Below are 18,764 nucleotides of genomic sequence, written 5' to 3' on the forward strand. Positions count from 1 at the left end.
AGAGATGACCATAAATATTTCTATACATTTTGCGAAGTGTTACATAATATATATGTTGGAACCACATAGATTATAGGGACAAATACAGTCTACAGACATAAGTGGCCTGCAGTAATTGTGGTACGAAAATGTTTGATACATTTTCATGTGAGGCATTTCAGAGACAAGTCATAAAGCAAGACAGTCAGCAAAACAGAATTGATCATTAAAAGCAGCACGTGTCAATTGAAATATCTTTTAACTGAGCATGTTTAAACCTGGCAAAACAGGAATGTGAATTATATGATCATTGCTAGGAATAATGTGGAAGCCTAGAGGTTAAATTGATCTCTGGAAAGGGAGCCATCTCACTGCTGTCTCTGTGTTATAGACAGTTTCAATATACCTTATATTAATCCTGAAAACGGTAGTCATGTGACCACAGCCCACCTCCTCTTCCTGTCTCCTCCATGTCCTTAGGATGTAGCTCCCAGTATTCTGTACTTTGCCTTCTCTGCCAAAAAGTACTAACAAAACTGGGTTTAACTCCCTATATACTCTTTCTTTAAACTATATGCAGGGAGGGATAAAATGCTGCACAAAATGTGCATGTCTTTGCTGCTATACTACAACAGTGTTTCTCAACATTTTATTGGTATGTACCCCTTTTAAAACCCCGTACTCACCAAGTACCCCCTAGCATAGTAAACATTATCACAAGTACCCCTTGACAAATATATATTTGATCATAGCACATTATAATTGGTTCTAAACAATTTCCAAGTATTTACTATTGCTTTTAATTAGCTAAAACACTAATTTGGTGTTGTTTAAATAAGATTTATCATTTTCTAAAACTCTAAATGTATTATTCTTGGTTAAGTATATCAAGCCCGAGTACCCCCTGGAACCATCAGAAGTACCCCCTGGGGTACGCGTACCACACGTTGAGAACCTAGGTACTACAGTATATGTGTGGATTGTATGGTAGGTTTCAACTCCAAAACAGGGCTTAGTGTGAAAAAGGCCCTGTATGGACTGAGTGCCTTATAGAATTATTGACATTGCAGTAAGATTGCACTTCAATGACCATAGCACAGCATATCACCAGTGGTTTTGTGCACCAAAAAAGTATAGCACCTTATGTCCTGCTAACACTAGGATTTTAGCCAGTGTTGTTTCTTACATGCGCGTGTGTGTGTAGCCAAAGGAAGCAGTATAGTTTATTGCATGCTTAGCATTGCCTCATTGTTTATATTCCAAAGGTGCAAGTCTTTTCAGCAATAGTTTGGAGCAGGATCTAGCAGTTTTACATTTTTTAGCAATAGAGTCCTGTAGATTTGACCCTGACTCTGATTCCCAATACGCTCTTTGTCTTATTTGTCTGCAGATAACTAACAATATCTCCAGGGCAAGTTCATATGGCGTTACTTTCCTAATATCAGCATCTCCCTCTGTCAGGAATGTTGCAGGAAGGAAGAAAAGAAAGAGAAAGAAGGAAGGAAAGTTATTGGTATTTACCTTCCTATAGTAAGGTTATTTGTAATAAGAGTGCTGAAATTTATTTACAATAGGATTCTGCAATACCTATAGCAAGATTTCTGTGGCAGTGTCATAAGTTTTTGTTTATTTTTTATTTTCTTCGAAAAATATTTGAAGAAAATTTAAAAATTAAAATGAAACAACGTGGGTGCTAAAAAGGCAGCATCCTGGGTTAGGGAATATAGCTTCATGCCTGGGTAGAGCACAGGAGCTACTCCACACTGATTGCTACAGGCACTATCTTGTATGGGAGTATCAGAGCTTGGTGCCAGTTACTCAGTTAGTGCACGTGTGGAATGTAAACAGTTGTTGGGAGCTTGCAACATAAATGAGAGACATACAAATATTGAGATCCACTTTTGAATCCATGGGATATCAGCCTACAGTGTATTTGTGCCTTTAAGCCAAGAATAATACTCTACTCCTGATGAAGTGAATTATACAACTGTTTTATACACAAAATGCGTTAAGACATCGAGTACATCTCAGCCACTGTGTATCTATTGCTATTTAAGTACATACGGACACTCTGATCCCAGTGTGACCCCACTTTAGTTTATATAGTGGGGGTCACTCACTACTAGGGAGTAAATTCCATTTGAAAGCACCCCATACAGGAGAGCAATCAAAAAAATTGTATGATGAACTATTGTTATTGCATGTAACACTTATTACTGTGATGGCTGTCTGTATCAGCTTGTGTCTGTTCTAGCTATATGTGAATTCTCTTAAATATGTTTTATGTGTTTATAATAAAATATACATTTTAATTATTAGATGATCTGACTTAAAACTCATCTCAGTATCTCTGATTACATTAAGAAGCTGGTTGTCCCCAAAAACCCTATATGCCCATATCAAGATTAGCATCTTATGAGGGCTAAAGGGACCTCACACCAGGGCCGCTGGCGGGCGACCAACCCCGCACATGGGGCAGCAGGTGCAGGGCAAGACAGTGTTGGTGTGGCTGGGACCCATAGTCCCTCTAGGTTTAGAATGACGTGCGTGCGCGCAGAGAGGCAGAACTTATATGGCAGCCAGAAGTAGGTCAGCTGACCAGGCTGGTCAGCTGACAATTCAGAGTCCTCTCATTGGTCCAGCACTTGGGGAGGTGCTGGAGAGTAGCTGTGTATATATACTGCTGGCTGTTCAGTTGCTGGTTGTCTGGTGTTGCGATCACATAGTGGTAGCACTCAGACCTGAGTCAGATCCTAAAGTGTGGCGGGACCAGCTGGAGCTGTAATCCTACACTTAGTTAGATTCTGTTGATAGTTTAAAGTACTAGTTTGATTGTGATTATCTGTTATGCCTTTCTGCCTGCCTGACTATTCTCCTGAACTCTGATCCTGTACCTCGTTATTCTGATACTCTGTTGCCGAACCCCGGCTCGTTCTTAGACTCTGCATCTGCCTTCTGATTTTGTACCTCGATATCTCTGATACCCTGTTGCCGAACCCTGCCTGTACCTTAGACTCCGCCTCTGCCTTCTGAATCTGCATTCTATCTGTCCGTGTGGTTACGACCTGGCTTGTCCGACCTCGAGAACCGACCTTACTGTTAGAGGCGGTTCCCAGTCCTGGTAGTGACATTCCCCCTTGAGTGTCACTCTCGTTCCTTCTCTCAGCCTGACTCCTCCCGAGAGAGTCTAGAAGGAATTGTGCTGGACTCCTTACTGTTCTGAGGTCCAGTCCTCTGTATATTACTGTTTGCACCAAACACTCTTACTCCTTAGGTGACCAGAGGTTAGTTTATATATCTGATTATCGGTGATACTGCAGATCATCTATAATCTGGTATATATCTGTATTCCCTGTGATACTGCAGATCACCGGTAATCAGATCCTCTCTCTGTGTTACACCGATCATTACAGAACGCCAGACCAAATACAAAATGGACGCAAACACTGATTGTCTGGGTGTACTTGCCGCTTCGGTGGATAACATTAATCAAGTACTGGGTACCCACAGAACCCTTATTGATGCCCTATCAGGGTCTGTACAAACCCTCCAGACATCAGTGGATCATGTGTGATCCCCTTCTAGCTCTGACATACGTTTGCCAGTACCTGAAAGGTTTTCAGGCCACCGATCTGACTTCCGAAATTTTAGGAGTAGAGTATTGTCCTATTTTGAGTTAAAGCCTCAGTCTTCTGGAACTGAGACCCAGAGAGTCACATTTATTAAGACCCTGTTGTCAGGCGATTCTCAGACATGGGCGTACAGTTTGCCCGCTGAGGACACAGCCCTTACCTCCGTGGAGGAATTCTTCAAGGCCATGGCAGTAATTTAAGATGACCCGGACCTTGCCGCGACCTCTGAGCGGAAGCTCAAGCTTTTGTGGCAAGGCAAAGGACCGGTCGAAGATTATGCGGCCGAATTTAGAAGGTGGTCAGTTACGGCCAGGTGGGACACCTATGCCCTGTTAGACCGCTTTCTGTCTGGGTTATCGGATGAGGTCTCCAACTTGATGTTGAGCCAGCCCGAACCCAAGACAGTCGATGAGGCCATCTCATCGGCCATCCGAATTGACCGCAGGCTGCGCCATCAGAGACAGACTAGGGGCAGTCATCGTGTTAGGTTGACATCCTACGCACCTTCGGCTGCACCCCTAGTTACTGCATCTTCTTCTGTCTCATCTTCTCCGGTCTTGCCTCCTCCCGAGCCGATGCAGATCGGTCGGTCGAAGCTGACCCAGGTGGAGCGAAGACGGAGAATGACTGAACAGCTATGTCTGTATTGTGCTAAAGGGGGGCATAGGGTACGAAATTGCCCCAACAAGCCGGTAAACGAGTTTGCCTAGGAGTAGTGGGGGGTGACACCCTAGGCACACAATTCTCACCCCTTAAGGAAAAAAGGTTGCTTCTCCCTTGTACCATTACATGGGAGAATAAGTCTGTAGCCACTGAGGATTTTATTGATTCTGGTTCAGCGGCTAATTTTATGAACCATGAATTTGCTCAGAAATTGGGTATTCCTCTCACACCCATGAAACCTTCCATTCAAGTCACGGCAGTGGACGATTCTCCCCTGCAACGGAATCGTCCCCTGTCACAGACTCCAGAGGTGAAGGTCACTATAGGGGTACTGCATGAGGAACACCTACAGTTTTTTGTGTTACACATGTCCACCTCCACTATCATCCTAGGCATGCCGTGGTTCATTCACCACAAATAGATTGGGCCACTGGTCAGTTAACAGCCTGGTCACCCCACTGTTTCCAACAATGTTTAGGGAACCTGACGTTGGGTCAAACCAGGGTTCGGGTGGAGGGTGTACCAGAACAGTACTCTGAATATTCTGACGTGTTCTGTCCCAAAGACGCTGATAAGCTGCCCCCACATCGCCCTTTCAACTGTCCCATTGATCTCCGTTCAGGTTGTATGCCCCCCCGGGGTCATCTGTACAATTTATCTGGGCCCGAAAAATTGGCCATGCAGGAGTACATCCGCGAGAATTTGGCCAAAGGTTTCATTCGCCCGTCTCGGTCGCCTGCTGGGGCAGGTTTCTTTTTTGTTAAGAAGAAAGACGGAGGATTGCAGCCTTGCATTGATTACCGGGGCCTGAATAAAATTACGGTGAAGAAGCGCTATCTCCTCTGCCCCTGATAGACGACTTATTCACTCAGGTCACCAACGCTAAGGTCTTTTCGAAATTAGACTTGCGGGGTGCGTATAACCTAATACGAATAAAAAAGGGCGATGAGTGGAAAACGGCCTTTAATACACCCGACGGGCATTACGAGTACCTGGTGATGCCCTTCGGGTTATGTAATGCCCCAGCCGTTTTTCACGAACTCATTAATGAGGTCTTTAGGGAGGTGTTGGGGAGATTCGTTCTAGTATACCTAGATGATATACTTATTTTCTCCAACAACCTCGCTGAGCATAGGACCCATGTAAAATTTGTATTAGATAAACTGAGGCGGAACTCACTTTACGCCAAGCTGGAGAAATGTATCTTCGAGGTAACCACTGTCGCTTTTCTGGGATACATTATCTCCACCTCAGGCCTGTCCATGGACCCTGCCAAGGTTTCCGCGGTTCTGGAATGGCCTCAGCCGGTTGGGTTGAAGGCGCTTCAGCGATTTCTAGGCTTCGCAAATTACTACAGAAGGTTCATTAAAGGGTATTCCACAGTCATTGCACCACTCACCAATCTCACCAAAAAAGGGGCAGACACCACTCATTGGTCACCTGAAGCCTGTCAGGCATTCTCCACCCTGAAGGATCTCTTTTGCTCTGCACCCATCCTCAGACATGTGGACACTTCGTTCCCTTTCATTGTAGAGGTAGACGCTTCAGAGGTCGGAGTGGGGGCTGTGCTGTCTCAGCGGTCAGGTCTGCAGGGTCAAATGCACCCATGTGCCTACTTCTCTCGTAGGTTCTCCCCAGCAGAGAGAAACTACGATGTAGGCAACAGGGAGCTCCTGGCCATTAAGTTGGCTTTTGAAGAATGGCGACATTGGTTAGAAGGAGCAGAACATATGATCACGGTTTACACTGATCACAAGAACCTGGAATACATCGAGGGGGCTAAAAGGTTGAGTCCCCGTCAGGCTCGTTGGTCTTTATTTTTCTCTCGGTTCAGATTCATTATTACGTATACTCCAGGGAGCAAGAATGTTAAGGCAGATGCTCTGTCCCGGTACTTCGAGCCAGAGACAGCACAGCCCTCTGTCCCCGAGTGTATTGTTTCACAGAAATTGGTCCTGGCTGCAACTGATACTTGGGAAGACTGGAAGGAGACTTTGAGTCCCTTTCAGCAGGACATCCCGGAAGGGAAGCCTGAAGAGGTTATATACATTCCCCTGCCCTTCCGTCTTCAGATCCTAGAGATGTTCCATGCACACAAGAATGCTGGACATGCCGGAGCAGCCAGAACCCAAGATCTTGTGGCGAGGTGCGCCTGGTGGCCTTCCCTATCAGCAGATTGCAAGGAGTTTGTTAGGGAGTGTGCAATATGTGCGAAAAGTAAACCCTCCCGGCTGGCACCTGTCGGTACCTTACAGCCTTTGCCCGCCCCGTGTGAACCATGTACTCACCTGTCCATGGATTTTGTGGGTGAGCTCCCCAGGTCTGAAGGCATGTCGGTCATTTGGGTGGTAGTCGACCGCTTCAGTAAGATGGCCCATTTCGTGCCCTTGAAAGGACTCCCCTCGGCCCAGGAATTGGCCGACCTATTCATCGTCCACATTTTCCGGCTGCATGGCATTCCGGAAAACATTGTATCGGATAGGGGAGTCCAATTCGTCTCTAGATTCTGGAGGGCATTTTGCCACCAAATGGGCATGAAGCTGTCTTTTTCGTCAGGCTACCACCCGCAGACCAATGGGCAGACTGAACGGATCAATCAGTCTTTGGAGCAGTTCTTAAGATGTTATGTTGTGGAGGCACAGAATGATTGGGCAAAATTTTTGCCTTTCCCAGAATTCGCTCAGAATAATTTGAAGAGTTCGTCTTCCGGTTTTTCCCCGTTCCAGATAGTGACAGGGAGATCGCCCAAGTTCTCCCCTTTGCCAGTAGTCTCCACTCCGTTTCCAGCTCTGGAGCTCTGGCAAAGGTCATTCAAAGACACTTGGTGGATAGTGAAAAATAATTTGGAGAAAGCGTTTCAGAGTCAAAAGGGTGAAGCTGACAAGAGACGCTCGTTGGAGTGGAGGTTCCAGCCAGGAGACTTGGTGTGGGTATCCACACGTCACTTGACCCTGAGACAACCCTCAGATAAGCTTGGTCCCAGGTTTGTGGGTCCGTTCCCGGTAGCTAAAAAGATCAACAATGTTACTTACACCGTTGATCTTCCCGCCAGCATGCGTGGGGTAAGGTCCTTTCACGTGTCCCTGCTCAAGCCAGCTGTCCATGTGGGTCCCACTCCTCCTCCTCCTGTGATGGTGGACAGTCAACCTGAGTACGAAGTGGAGAAAATTTTGGACTCACGTATAGTGCAGAACTCAGTACAGTATCTGGTGCACTGGAAGGGGTATGGTATTGAAGAAAGAATGTGGGTACCTGAGGGCCGCATGCATGCCGATAAGTTAAAGAGGGAGTTCCACATTTTACATCCAGAAAAGCCTGGAAGGAGTTGTCCGGAGGCCACTCCTCGAGGGGGGGGGGGGTACTGTGAGGAAACGCGGAAAGACAGCGAGAGGCGGCTGTCTCCGGGAAGGGCATCGCGGAACGCGGAGAAACCGCCACGTCTGACGCGGCGGTTAGCGCGCATGACCCTGCTGCCGATACTTTGTTCCAGCGCGGGGAGGCCGTCGCCAGGGCCGCTGGCGGGGCGACCAACCCCGCGCATGGGGCAGCAGGTGCAGGGCATGACAGTGTTGGTGTGGCTGGGACCCATAGTCCCTCTAGGTTTAGAATGACGCGCGTGCGCGCAGAGAGGCAGAACTTATATGGTAGCCAGAAGTAGGTCAGCTGACCAGGCTGGTAAGCTGACAATTCAGAGTCCTCTCATTGGTCCAGCACTAGGGGAGGTGCTGGAGAGTAGCTGTGTATATATACTGCTGGCTGTTCAGTTGCTGATTGTCTGGCGTTGCGATCACATAGTGGTAGCACTCAGACCTGAGTCAGATCCTAATGTGTGCCAGGACCAGCTGGAGCTGTAATCCTACACTTAGTTAGATTCTGTTGATAGTTTAAAGTACTAGTTTGATTGTGATTATCTGTTATGACTTTCTGCCTGCCTGACTATTCTCCTGAACTCTGATCCTGTACCTCGTTATTCTGATATTCTGTTGCCGAACCCCGGCTCGTTCTTAGACTCTGCATCTGCCTTCTGATTTTGTACCTCGATATCTCTGATACCCTGTTGCCGAACCCTGCCTGTACCTTAGACTCCGCCTCTGCCTTCTGAATCTGCATTCTATCTGTCCGTGTGGTTACGACCTGGCTTGTCCGACCTCGAGAACCGACCTTACTGTTAGAGGCGGTTCCCAGTCCTGGTAGTGACATTCCCCCTTGAGTGTCACTCTCGTTCCTTCTCTCAGCCTGACTCCTCCCGAGAGAGTCTAGAAGGAATTGTGCTGGACTCCTTACTGTTCTGAGGTCCAGTCCTCTGTATATTACTGTTTGCACCAAACACTCTTACTCCTCAGGTGACCAGAGGTTAGTTTATATATCTCATTATCGGTGATACTGCAGAACATCTATAATCTGGTATATATCTGTATTCCCTGTGATACTGCAGATCACCGGTAATCAGATCCTCTCTCTGTGTTACACCGATCATTACAGCACGATTATAATCCAACCTTTTGGCTGTGTGATTCATTCACATTTCTTCTTACTTCTTAAATGTTGCTTCCCCATGTCATTTGCTCCATGCTGCTTCCCTATGTCATTAGCACTTTTGACTGCCGATCACAAAGAATCCAGTTCAAGCTTCTAATACTAATCTGTGCTGCCCTCTGTAAAGGTGGCCACTAATGTTACAATTTGCCGAACGACCATTTACAAATGATTATTCGCATGAACGATTGGAAATGAACATTTGGGACCACCAAAGAACAAAAATCTCCTAACCAGTTCAATCAGATTGCTGGGATTGATCCAAAAATTGGATTGATTTAATTCATTTGATTGGATTGGTTGGGAGATTTTCATCTGTTAGTGGTCATTTCTGATTGCTCATATGAATAATTGTTCGTAAATGATCGTTTGCAGAATTGTATCATTAGTGGCCACCTTAAAAAGGAACTCCAGTGAAAATAACGCAATGAACATGAAAGTGCTTAATTGTTGCAATAATTATGTATAAATAATTTATTCAGTGTTTGCCCATTGTAACATCTTTGCTCTCCCTGATTTATATTCTGACATTTTTACTGCTGGCAGGTGATATCAGTGGAAGTAGCTGCTGCTTGCTTTTTTGGCAGTTGGAAACAGCTGCTATTTCCCACAATGCAACAAGGCTCCCACAGTGTGATGTCAGCACCATGGTCATGATTTCACACTGTGGAAGGGGGTTCAACACAATAACAGCCATACAGAGCTCCCAGATGATCCGTTTGAGAAAAGGAAAATATTTCTCATGGGAAAGGGGGTATCAGCTACTGATTGGAATGAAGTTCAATCCTTGGTCATAATTTGTCTTTATTGTAGCTCCTTTTTACATTGCTGAAGTAATGCCCAGATATCACCCAAAACATAATCTATTCCCAAATTACCCAAAATGATCTCTTCCTCTCACCCACTTTAGTCATCTCCTCCCACCTCACATTCAGGAGTTCAGTTCCTCTGTTGTGTCTGATTATGCTGCCTGCTGATTTGCGCTGCCCCGCATGCGCAGTAGGAGACTGTGCGGCCACATTTCCTATAGAATGATGCTGCTGGAGGTAAAATACTAAATATCTAAATATCTCCCACACCTAAATATACTAAATATCTCCCACACCTCTTACACTCCCCACATTTTCAGGGTAGGGAGGGGACCCCCCGAACGACCTCTATGCTAAATTGCAGCCCCCGAGACCCGCTGGTTCCCGAGATAGATTTCTCTAATCTATCTCCTGAACCAGCGGGTCTCGGGGGCTGCAATTCGGCATAGAGGTCGTTCTGGGGGTTCCCTCCCTACCCTGAAAATTTGGGAAGTGTAAGAGGTGTGGGAGTGGAGATATTTAGTATTTTACCTCCAGCAGCATCATTAACTTCACACTGAGCATGCATGCTACTCAGTGTGGAAGGGAGCTTCCGGGCAGCGCAATCAGACATTACACCTCCTCTCCTCTGGTACTTCCTTCCATAATCCATTCAGCACTTTTCAGCCCCTTCCTGCTTGAAGCACAACTTTTAAACTCATCCATTCAGGCAAGTATATAATTTGCCCTATAACACATCTCATTCTCCTTTCCCACTTGGAAACCAACACATATCAACTCCATTCCCCTTGTTTTTCTTACCTTAATCCTCTGGATCATAGATGTCAAACTCTTGGCCCATGGGCCAAATCTGACCCATAGAGCCATCAACTTTGGTCCCCAATTGGTTTCCCCACTGTGCATTATATTTGGCCTAGACCACCAGGGAAGCTATACTGGTATGAAGCACTAGATCAGCAGAAAAGCCATATGTAGGAGGGAAGGGGAAAGCACTAGAACTGTATAGGGGAGGGAGAGGGGTTACTAGACACCATGGAACTGTATAGGGCAGGGAGGAACGCTTTACACCAAGGAACTTTATAGGGAAAAGCGGGAGGACCACTAGACACCAGGGGACTGTATAAGGGAGGGAGAAAGCATGAGACACCAGTGAAATGTATAAGAGAGGGAAGGGGCAGTAGACATCAGGGAACTGTATAGGGGATCAAGGGGGGTCACTAGACACCAATGAACTGTATAGGGGAGGGAGGGGGGTTACTAGACACCAGGGAAATGTATAGGGGAGTGAGAACTGCTATACACCAAGGACCTGTATAGGGGAAAGCAGGAGGACCATTAGACACCAGGGGAATGTATGGGGAGGGAAGGGGCAGTAGACATCAGAGAACTGTAGGGATGGAGAGGGTCACTAGACACCAATGAACTGTATACGGAAGGGAGGAGCTGTATAGGTGTGGGAAGGAGGACCACTCCAGGGAACAGTATAGGAGAGGGAGAGGGGCTATTAGACAAAGGGAATGTTTATAAGGGAGGGAGATGCCCACTAGATATTGAGGTTGGCCCGCCACTTTGTCACAGTGTTGTTTCAGTCCACTTTGTATTTGAGTTTGAAACCCTTAGACTAAGTTCCAGTAGCATTACAATAGCAGATGCAACCCTCATAACTGCAATGGTTCATGGGGGCTTCCTCATTCTCCTTTTCCTCTTCCAGTACTCTCCTCACTGTATGGCATTATCTGTATGGCATTCATATAGGGAAGCGGGGAAGAGTGCCATACTGGCCAAACTTGCAATAAGAAGAAGAGGGGGAGTTACACTTCTTTGAGGGGGGGGGGGCAGGTAACACTTGTTATCGGGGTGAGGTGGAAGTTATACCCCTGATAAGCACTTATATGTGTCATGATATTGTATATTGTCTAACATTTTCTGCTATGCACCCTCTACTGGGTATGCGCTATAACTGTGCCTTATCTGTATTACTCCTGGTTGTAAATTTATGATACCAATTGCACTCATTTGATGCCACATTCTAGCTGTCACATTTGTAATGTGAGTCACACAAATAACTTTTTTACTTTTGCTGTGGACACCACTACCATTTATCACAGTGATCTTGGCAATATCAGAACAATAACATAACATCAAGTATGATGTTTATATCGCGCAAACAGAAGAGTCATTTCATGCCAAAGATAAAACTAACCTGGTCTGAAGAATAGGCCACCATCCGACTAATGATCTCGGCTTCACTTAAATTTGGGTTTTCTTTCTGATGTCGTCTCACAACTTTGGTCCTTGCAGCAAGCAGAGCCATGAGTGTTGCTTCACTTGCAGTACCCTAAGTATGAAAGGTACATATATATATATATCACTTTTTTTGTTTCTTTGTTATGCATATTCTACCATAGACAAACGTGTGTATTATTCACACCACCTCATGATCACCATGCTGCTAAATATAACCAGTGCCTTCACCAGCATGCAGTGGTTAAGATGCAGGCTCACCGGATAACATTGCTGACCAATCACAGACCAGCCTTCAGCACTTTGCATACACATGTACAGTCTTTAAACTTCCATGGGACAAGACTTTAAAGAATGTACCTCCAGTGATGTCTGACAGTAAAAGTCGAAAGATTTGTACGTACTAATCATGTTTATGCAAAGCGCTGAAGACTGGTCTGTGATTGGTCAGCAATGTTATCTAGTGAGCCTGCATCTTAACTATTGCATGCTGTTGGAGGCACTGGTTATATAGCACGGTGATCACAAAGTGGTGCGAATAATAGGGTTGTAATCCCTGGCTGGATTACGCTATGTTTTCTCCCATTTTCTATTTCTGAGTTTGACCAGATCACAGTGGAATCTGTTACCAAAACCTGTTTGCTGATCTGTAATTCAATCAGCCAGTAACGTTGGTGAGCATTTTATACTGTCACTTTGTGGATTGGAAGTTGAATTTGATTGAGAAGTGATTCAAAGGAACATATATAATTGTACTTGATGGCCTTTTAGTGTACTATAAACAAAAGTGGGGACACCGAGAGCCCAATATAGTGTAGTAAGCAAAACAATAGGTTGGAATTGAAAAGTATATACTGTATATACTCACAAAAGTGGGTTACTTCCTAGGTAACCACTGTACAGGCAGGTGAGGAGATTAGACCTGTCCGCTCTCTGTAGATCATGAAAGAAGAGATGGGGATCGACCCCTCCACCAGGGGTGGATATTGGTAATATAAGAGTGAACAGAGGTGCCAGCAGGATAAAAGGTGCTAAAAAGTTTAAAATTCCTCAGGAGGTGGTGGTGGACTCGCCTCCTTGAAGTAGACAAGATACTGTCAGCTTTTTAACAACAGGATTATTTTTTATACTCCTTACAACCATGCAACGCGTTTCACAGGTATATTGCTGCTTCCTCAGGCAATAACAAATAGGTTGTCTTGAGTATATAAATAAACCTGTTGTTGTTAAAAAGCTGGCAGTATCTTGTCTACTTCAAGGAGGTAAGTCCACCACCACCTCCTGAGGAATTTTAAACTTTTTAGTACCTTTTATCCTGCTGGCGCCTCTGTTCATGCTTATATTTTAGTGGACTAAATTATGTTGACTTGTAGTATGTGAGCTTCTGCATAAGCTCTACTATAAATCTAGAGATATGGCGTTGCAGGTCAGAAAGTGACACCTGTGTCACAGAGATCGGCAAGGAACGGAAAAGTTACAATATACGTGGTAATAGGGTCATGCGAACTGCATGAATCCTGCCAGTCCACAAAATCGAAGGGTAATTCCAAGACAAAAGGTCATGTTTTAGTTTGTTAATTATAGGACGGATTTGGAAAAGCCCAGACAGATCAGCATGTTAATACCCTGATAGGTTATGTATTTAGGCTGTAGAGTGATACCCAAAGAAACAGCCAAATGTTGACTGTGGGTCTTTGATAGATTTGAGAAGAGAACTTCTGTTTTATCAATGAGACTACAATAACTAAGGCAAACAAGGCCGGGGAGAGGGGGAAGCCCTGAAGTGTACATCTTTGTATTGTTATGTGGTCAATGAGCAGGGATGGAAGTTTAAGAGTAGCTGTAGGCAAGGAATATAGACATTTAATGTCTTGTAGTAAACCCCCTCCTATGCCCGCTTTCCTCAATGCCGCCAACATGTAGGGCCAGCCGATAGTGTTGAAAGCTTTTCCATGTCAAGAGAAACCAAAGCAATGGGCTGGCGTCTAGAGTTGGCGACATGGAGCAAATCTTTGAACTTTCTTACATTGTCAGGAGCTTGACGATTCGGGATAAATCTGACCTGGCCCCTATAAGGGGACCAAGTACTTTGTTAAGTCTGGACACCAAGATAGAAATGAAGATCTTGTAGTCCAGGTTTAATAGCGAGATAGGATGATAGTTCTTCACCTCCAAATGGTCTCACTTAGATTTTGGTATTACAGCTATGACAGATTGTAGAAATTCAGGGAGAGGGGTCTTCCCATCCAAAATAGTGTTATAAAAACGGATAAGAAAGGACCTTTCTAAAAAAATTTATAATATATGGCAGAAAGGCCATCTGGGCCAGGGGCCTTTCCATTTTTGAGGCATTGATCACTGCAGTCACCTCCAGTTCTGAGACTGGAAGGTTAAGGGCCATAGCTTTATGTGGGCAGAGATGAGATGTGTAGTAGCCTCTGTGGCAGAAGAGCAGGTGTCAGGGGTTCGACAGGGATTCCAGCCTGCTTCAGGTGACGTCCTCCTTCCTTGATGGACCATGGGGTGTAAGAGCGGCCATCATGCTGAAAGTTGAGAGAAAATGGAAACCCCCATCGATAGCAGACTGAGGCCTTAGTAAGCAAGAGAGTGATGGGGTGCATCACCCTGCGCCGCTGGATGGTAGTTGGTGCCAGATCCACAAACAGCTTTACCATGACTGGGACACCAGCAGTGGCGTAACTAGTCTTCTGGGCCCCGATGGAGAATTTGGACCTGCTTCCCCACCCCCCCAGTTCAGGCCTATTTTCTTGCAACCTAGTTTGCCAAACTCGCCCCCAACAAGCGAACACAATCCTCAAAGACATATAGGGTCATAATTCCTATTAATTCACAGCCAGTGACATGACTGTGTACTCTGTACAGTGCTGCAGAAGGTGTCAGTGCTATATAAATACATAATAATAATAATATGGTAGGACATTAAACTATGACTATGGTAGGATTAGATTGTGAGCTCCTCTGAGGACAGTCAGTGACATGCCTATGTACCCTATAAAGTGCTGTAGAAGATGCCAGTGCTATATAAATACATAATAATAAAATGGAAGGACATTAGACTATGACTATGGTAGGATTACATTGTAAGTTGCTCTGGGGACAGTCAGTGACATAACTTACTATATCTATGTAATAAAAGAATTAAGAGGGCGTGACTCAGCATGGGGCAGTGTGGGCAGCATAATCAGTCAACTGGCATGAGAGTGCACAGAGACTAGACAATAGTCAGTGACCTGGAATAGGCCAGTTTATGCACCATATGCAATGTCATAAAATGGCTAAAGTTCTGAGAAGAAATATACATGAATACGCACCCACCTGACTTCAGACTAATAAATGGTATCATCCTGATTCAAAACTCTAAGTTAGCCAATAAATGGTATCATCCTGATTCAAAACTTCTTGCTTTGACTTCAGATAGAGTGACCAGATTTTTGTAGGCTCAACCTGGGACGGGGTGAATTGGGGGGGGGGGAGCGCGCCGCACCGAAAAATAGGGGGTGCGGCGCGCGCAAAATTTGGTGTCTGCAGCGCGCGCGAAAAATGGGCGTGGTCATGACATTCTATGGGCGGAGCTAACAGAATGATGCAACAGCGAGGCATAAGAAAGCAGTGTTTACGCCGTGATGTGGTCAAACGTGGATTCACATCATAGGTGTGCAGAAACTGTGTGATGCTATTTAATAGTATACCATAACCCCAAAGCAGCAAACACAGCCAACTATGACCATTAAATAATAAATGCAGCAACAGTTACCCCAGACACCACAAAATAAACGCAATGGGCAACATTTCAGCACAAAATAATCGCATTGCGGGCAACATGTCAGCATAAAATAAACGCAATGGGGGCAAACATGTCAGTACAAAATGAACGCACAGTACAAAATGAACGCACTGCGGGCAAACATGTCAGTACAAAATAAACACACTGCGGGCAAACATGTCAGTACAAAATAAACGCACTGCGGGCAAACATGTCAGTACAAAATAAACGCACTGCGGGCAAACATGTCAGTTCAAAATAAACGCACTGCGGGCAAACATGTAAGTACAAGATAAACGCACTGCGGGCAAACATGTCAGTACAAGATAAACGCACTGCGGGCAAACATGTCAGTACAAGATAAACGCACTGCGGGCAAACATGTCAGTACAAAATACACGCGATGCGGCCAAACATGTCAGTACAAGACAAACGCACTGCGGGCAAACATGTCAGTACAAGATAAACGCACTGCGGGCAAACATGTCAGTACAAAATACACGCAATGCGGCCAAACATGTCAGTACAAGATAAACGCACTGCGGGCAAACATGTCAGTACAAAATACACGCAATGCGGCCAAACATGTCAGTACAAGATAAACGCACTGCGGGCAAACATGTCAGTACAAAATACACGCAATGCGGCCAAACATGTCAGTACAAGATAAACGCACTGCGGGCAAACATGTCAGTACAAGATAAACGCACTGCGGGCAAACATGTCAGTACAAGATAAACGCACTGCGGGCAAACATGTCAGTACAAAATACACGCAATGCGGCCAAACATGTCAGTACAAGATAAACGCACTGCGGGCAAACATGTCAGTACAAGATAAACGCACTGCGGGCAAACATGTCAGTACAAAATACACGCAATGCGGCCAAACATGTCAGTACAAGATAAACGCACTGCGGGCAAACATGTCAGTACAAAATACACGCAATGCGGCCAAACATGTCAGTACAAGATAAACGCACTGCGGGCAAACATGTCAGTTCAAAATACACGCAATGCGGCCAAACACTTCACCTGCAAGAAAAGGCATTTACTCACCTGGCAGAAGACGTCCCCTCACGCAGCCGGCCTCTGGTGCCTCAGGTGCAGCTCCCCCTGGCCTGGACGATGTTCAATCTCCCGCTCAGCCTCTCACAGGAAGAGCAGGGCTACGGCAAGATGGCGTCCGGAGGCGGAGCCCTGTACTGGAGACAAATAGTCTCCAATACAGGTCTCCGCCTCCGGACGCCATCTTCCCGTAGCCCTGCTCTGCCTGTGCCTGCTGGAGGAGAACATTGCAGGCTGGAGCGGGGCTGCGGGGAATGAACTAGCGCAGCGTCTAGTAGACGCTGCGGCTAGTTCATTGTACGGTGGCCAGAGTCCCGAGGCCGGGACATCCCGCTGCTAAAAGCGGGACGTTTCCCGGGACCTCATGCAGCCTGGGACAGCGCCCCCCGAAGGCGGGACGCGTCCCGGGTAAAGCGGGACGTATGGTCACCGTACTTCAGACTGAAAGTGATCATTGACAGACTTGATCTAAAGCACGCTTTATAAACTTGCAGGAAATTTTGGTTTGTGCTGATAGTTTCATGGCATACTGAAGAGGGCATCATTACCTTCGGCAGCAATGTACAGAGAAATGCTATGCTGGTCGCATATGCAGCTTGTAAAGAGCACAGACTGACGAGCAAAGTACAGAAAATAACACTCAGCAGACTTAAAAACAAAAGAAAACATACGACAGCAAGCAGCCTAGCCTGTATGATTATGTGTACGGGCCCCGACATTGACATCTGTGGTTGTGACACAGCACAGTCCTGCCTGCTTTATGTGTCTGGGCCTCGGTATTTACATCTGACAGTGCAGCAGCTGTGGCTTACTGTATACAGGTAGTCTCTGCCGGTGCTCTCTTCTTCCAGCTTGAATTGTTTGCGTCTGCTGAGCAACTCCGATACGCCGATTCAAGCTGGAAGAAGAGAGCACCGGAGGGGACTACCTGTATACAGCAAGCCACAGCCGCTGCACTGTCAGATGTAAATACAGAGGCCCAAACACAAAGTATGCAGGACTGTGCTTTGCCTGGGCCTCTGCGTGACACATTGGGGATTTGGGAGAGAAAAGAAAGTGTGTGGCTGGGGAACGCACGGGGCCCCCTCAAGAGCTCGGGCCCAGTCGCACTTGTGTCTGCGAGCCCCATGCCGCCGGAAACCAGGGAGGGCAGTCAGGTTCCTAGCTGCCTCCAGCAACATGTCACGTACATCCTCGTATTGCAGCTTAAAGAGAGTCTGAAGCGAGAATAGATCTATATAGCGCGGCTTAACGGGGGTCCCTGTCCCCCTAAACCCCCTCCGTGCAGCGGGGGAGCGCTTCCTGGTTGGGGCAGGGCTAACCGCCGCAGCCCTGCCCCATGCGCGTCTGTCAGACGCGTATCTCCGCCTCTCCCCCGCCCCTCTCAGTCTTCCTTCACTGAGAGGGGCGGGGGAGAGGCGGCGATGCGCGTCTGATAGACGCGCTGGGAGGCAGGGCTGCAGCCGTTAGCCCGGCCTCCAGGAAGAAGATTCCCAGCGACCATTTTACGACCAACTTTTGCGGGGGGTGGGTTGGGGGTGAAGGGACCCCCGTTAAGCTGCGGGATAGCGGCGTTTTAGCAGGGGCACACGTGCCCCTGCTATATATAAGACCTGAAGCGAGATTTAGTCTCGCTTCAGTGTCTCTTTAAGGACAACGTCCCTAGGAAGATCAGAGTTTTGCGGTCTAACGAGCGCTCGATGTATCTGAACAATCCGGAGGTTTGTTGGGTCATTATGGGGCAGGAGGGCACTGAAGAGGTTGAGGGCAGTGGCCTTGAGCTCAGAGACCGATTCTGGAATCCCTCGGATACGTATGTTAGCTCATCGACTCCAATTCTCCATGTCTTCAAGCTTGTATTCTAAGGTCTCTATTTTAGTGGCTTGTTCATCGATAAGGGCTTTATCAGCTTCCAGTGCATCGGTAATAGAGTCAGTTTGATGCTCTAAGTCACCCACTCGGCACCCGAGATCATGCAGCTGTTGCAAGATGTCTTTAACAGCCTCCTTCAGTTCTGTACGTTAAACTTTTTTTATATCAACCACCAGGG

General features: G+C 46.3%; 1 protein-coding gene across 2 annotated transcripts in view; it reads right to left on the reverse strand.

Moving 5' to 3' along the window:
• DDC (dopa decarboxylase) overlaps nt 1-18,764 on the reverse strand; it is a 203,312-nt gene that overhangs the window by 137,692 nt on the left and 46,856 nt on the right. For both annotated transcript variants that reach the window (XM_068234545.1, XM_068234546.1), the window contains exon 5: nt 11,823-11,957. In XM_068234545.1, coding sequence (XP_068090646.1) covers nt 11,823-11,957 — 135 coding nt within the window. The remainder of the gene's footprint in view (nt 1-11,822; nt 11,958-18,764) is intronic.

This window comes from Hyperolius riggenbachi, chromosome 5, assembly GCF_040937935.1.
Source record: "Hyperolius riggenbachi isolate aHypRig1 chromosome 5, aHypRig1.pri, whole genome shotgun sequence".
NCBI lineage: Eukaryota > Metazoa > Chordata > Amphibia > Anura > Hyperoliidae > Hyperolius > Hyperolius riggenbachi.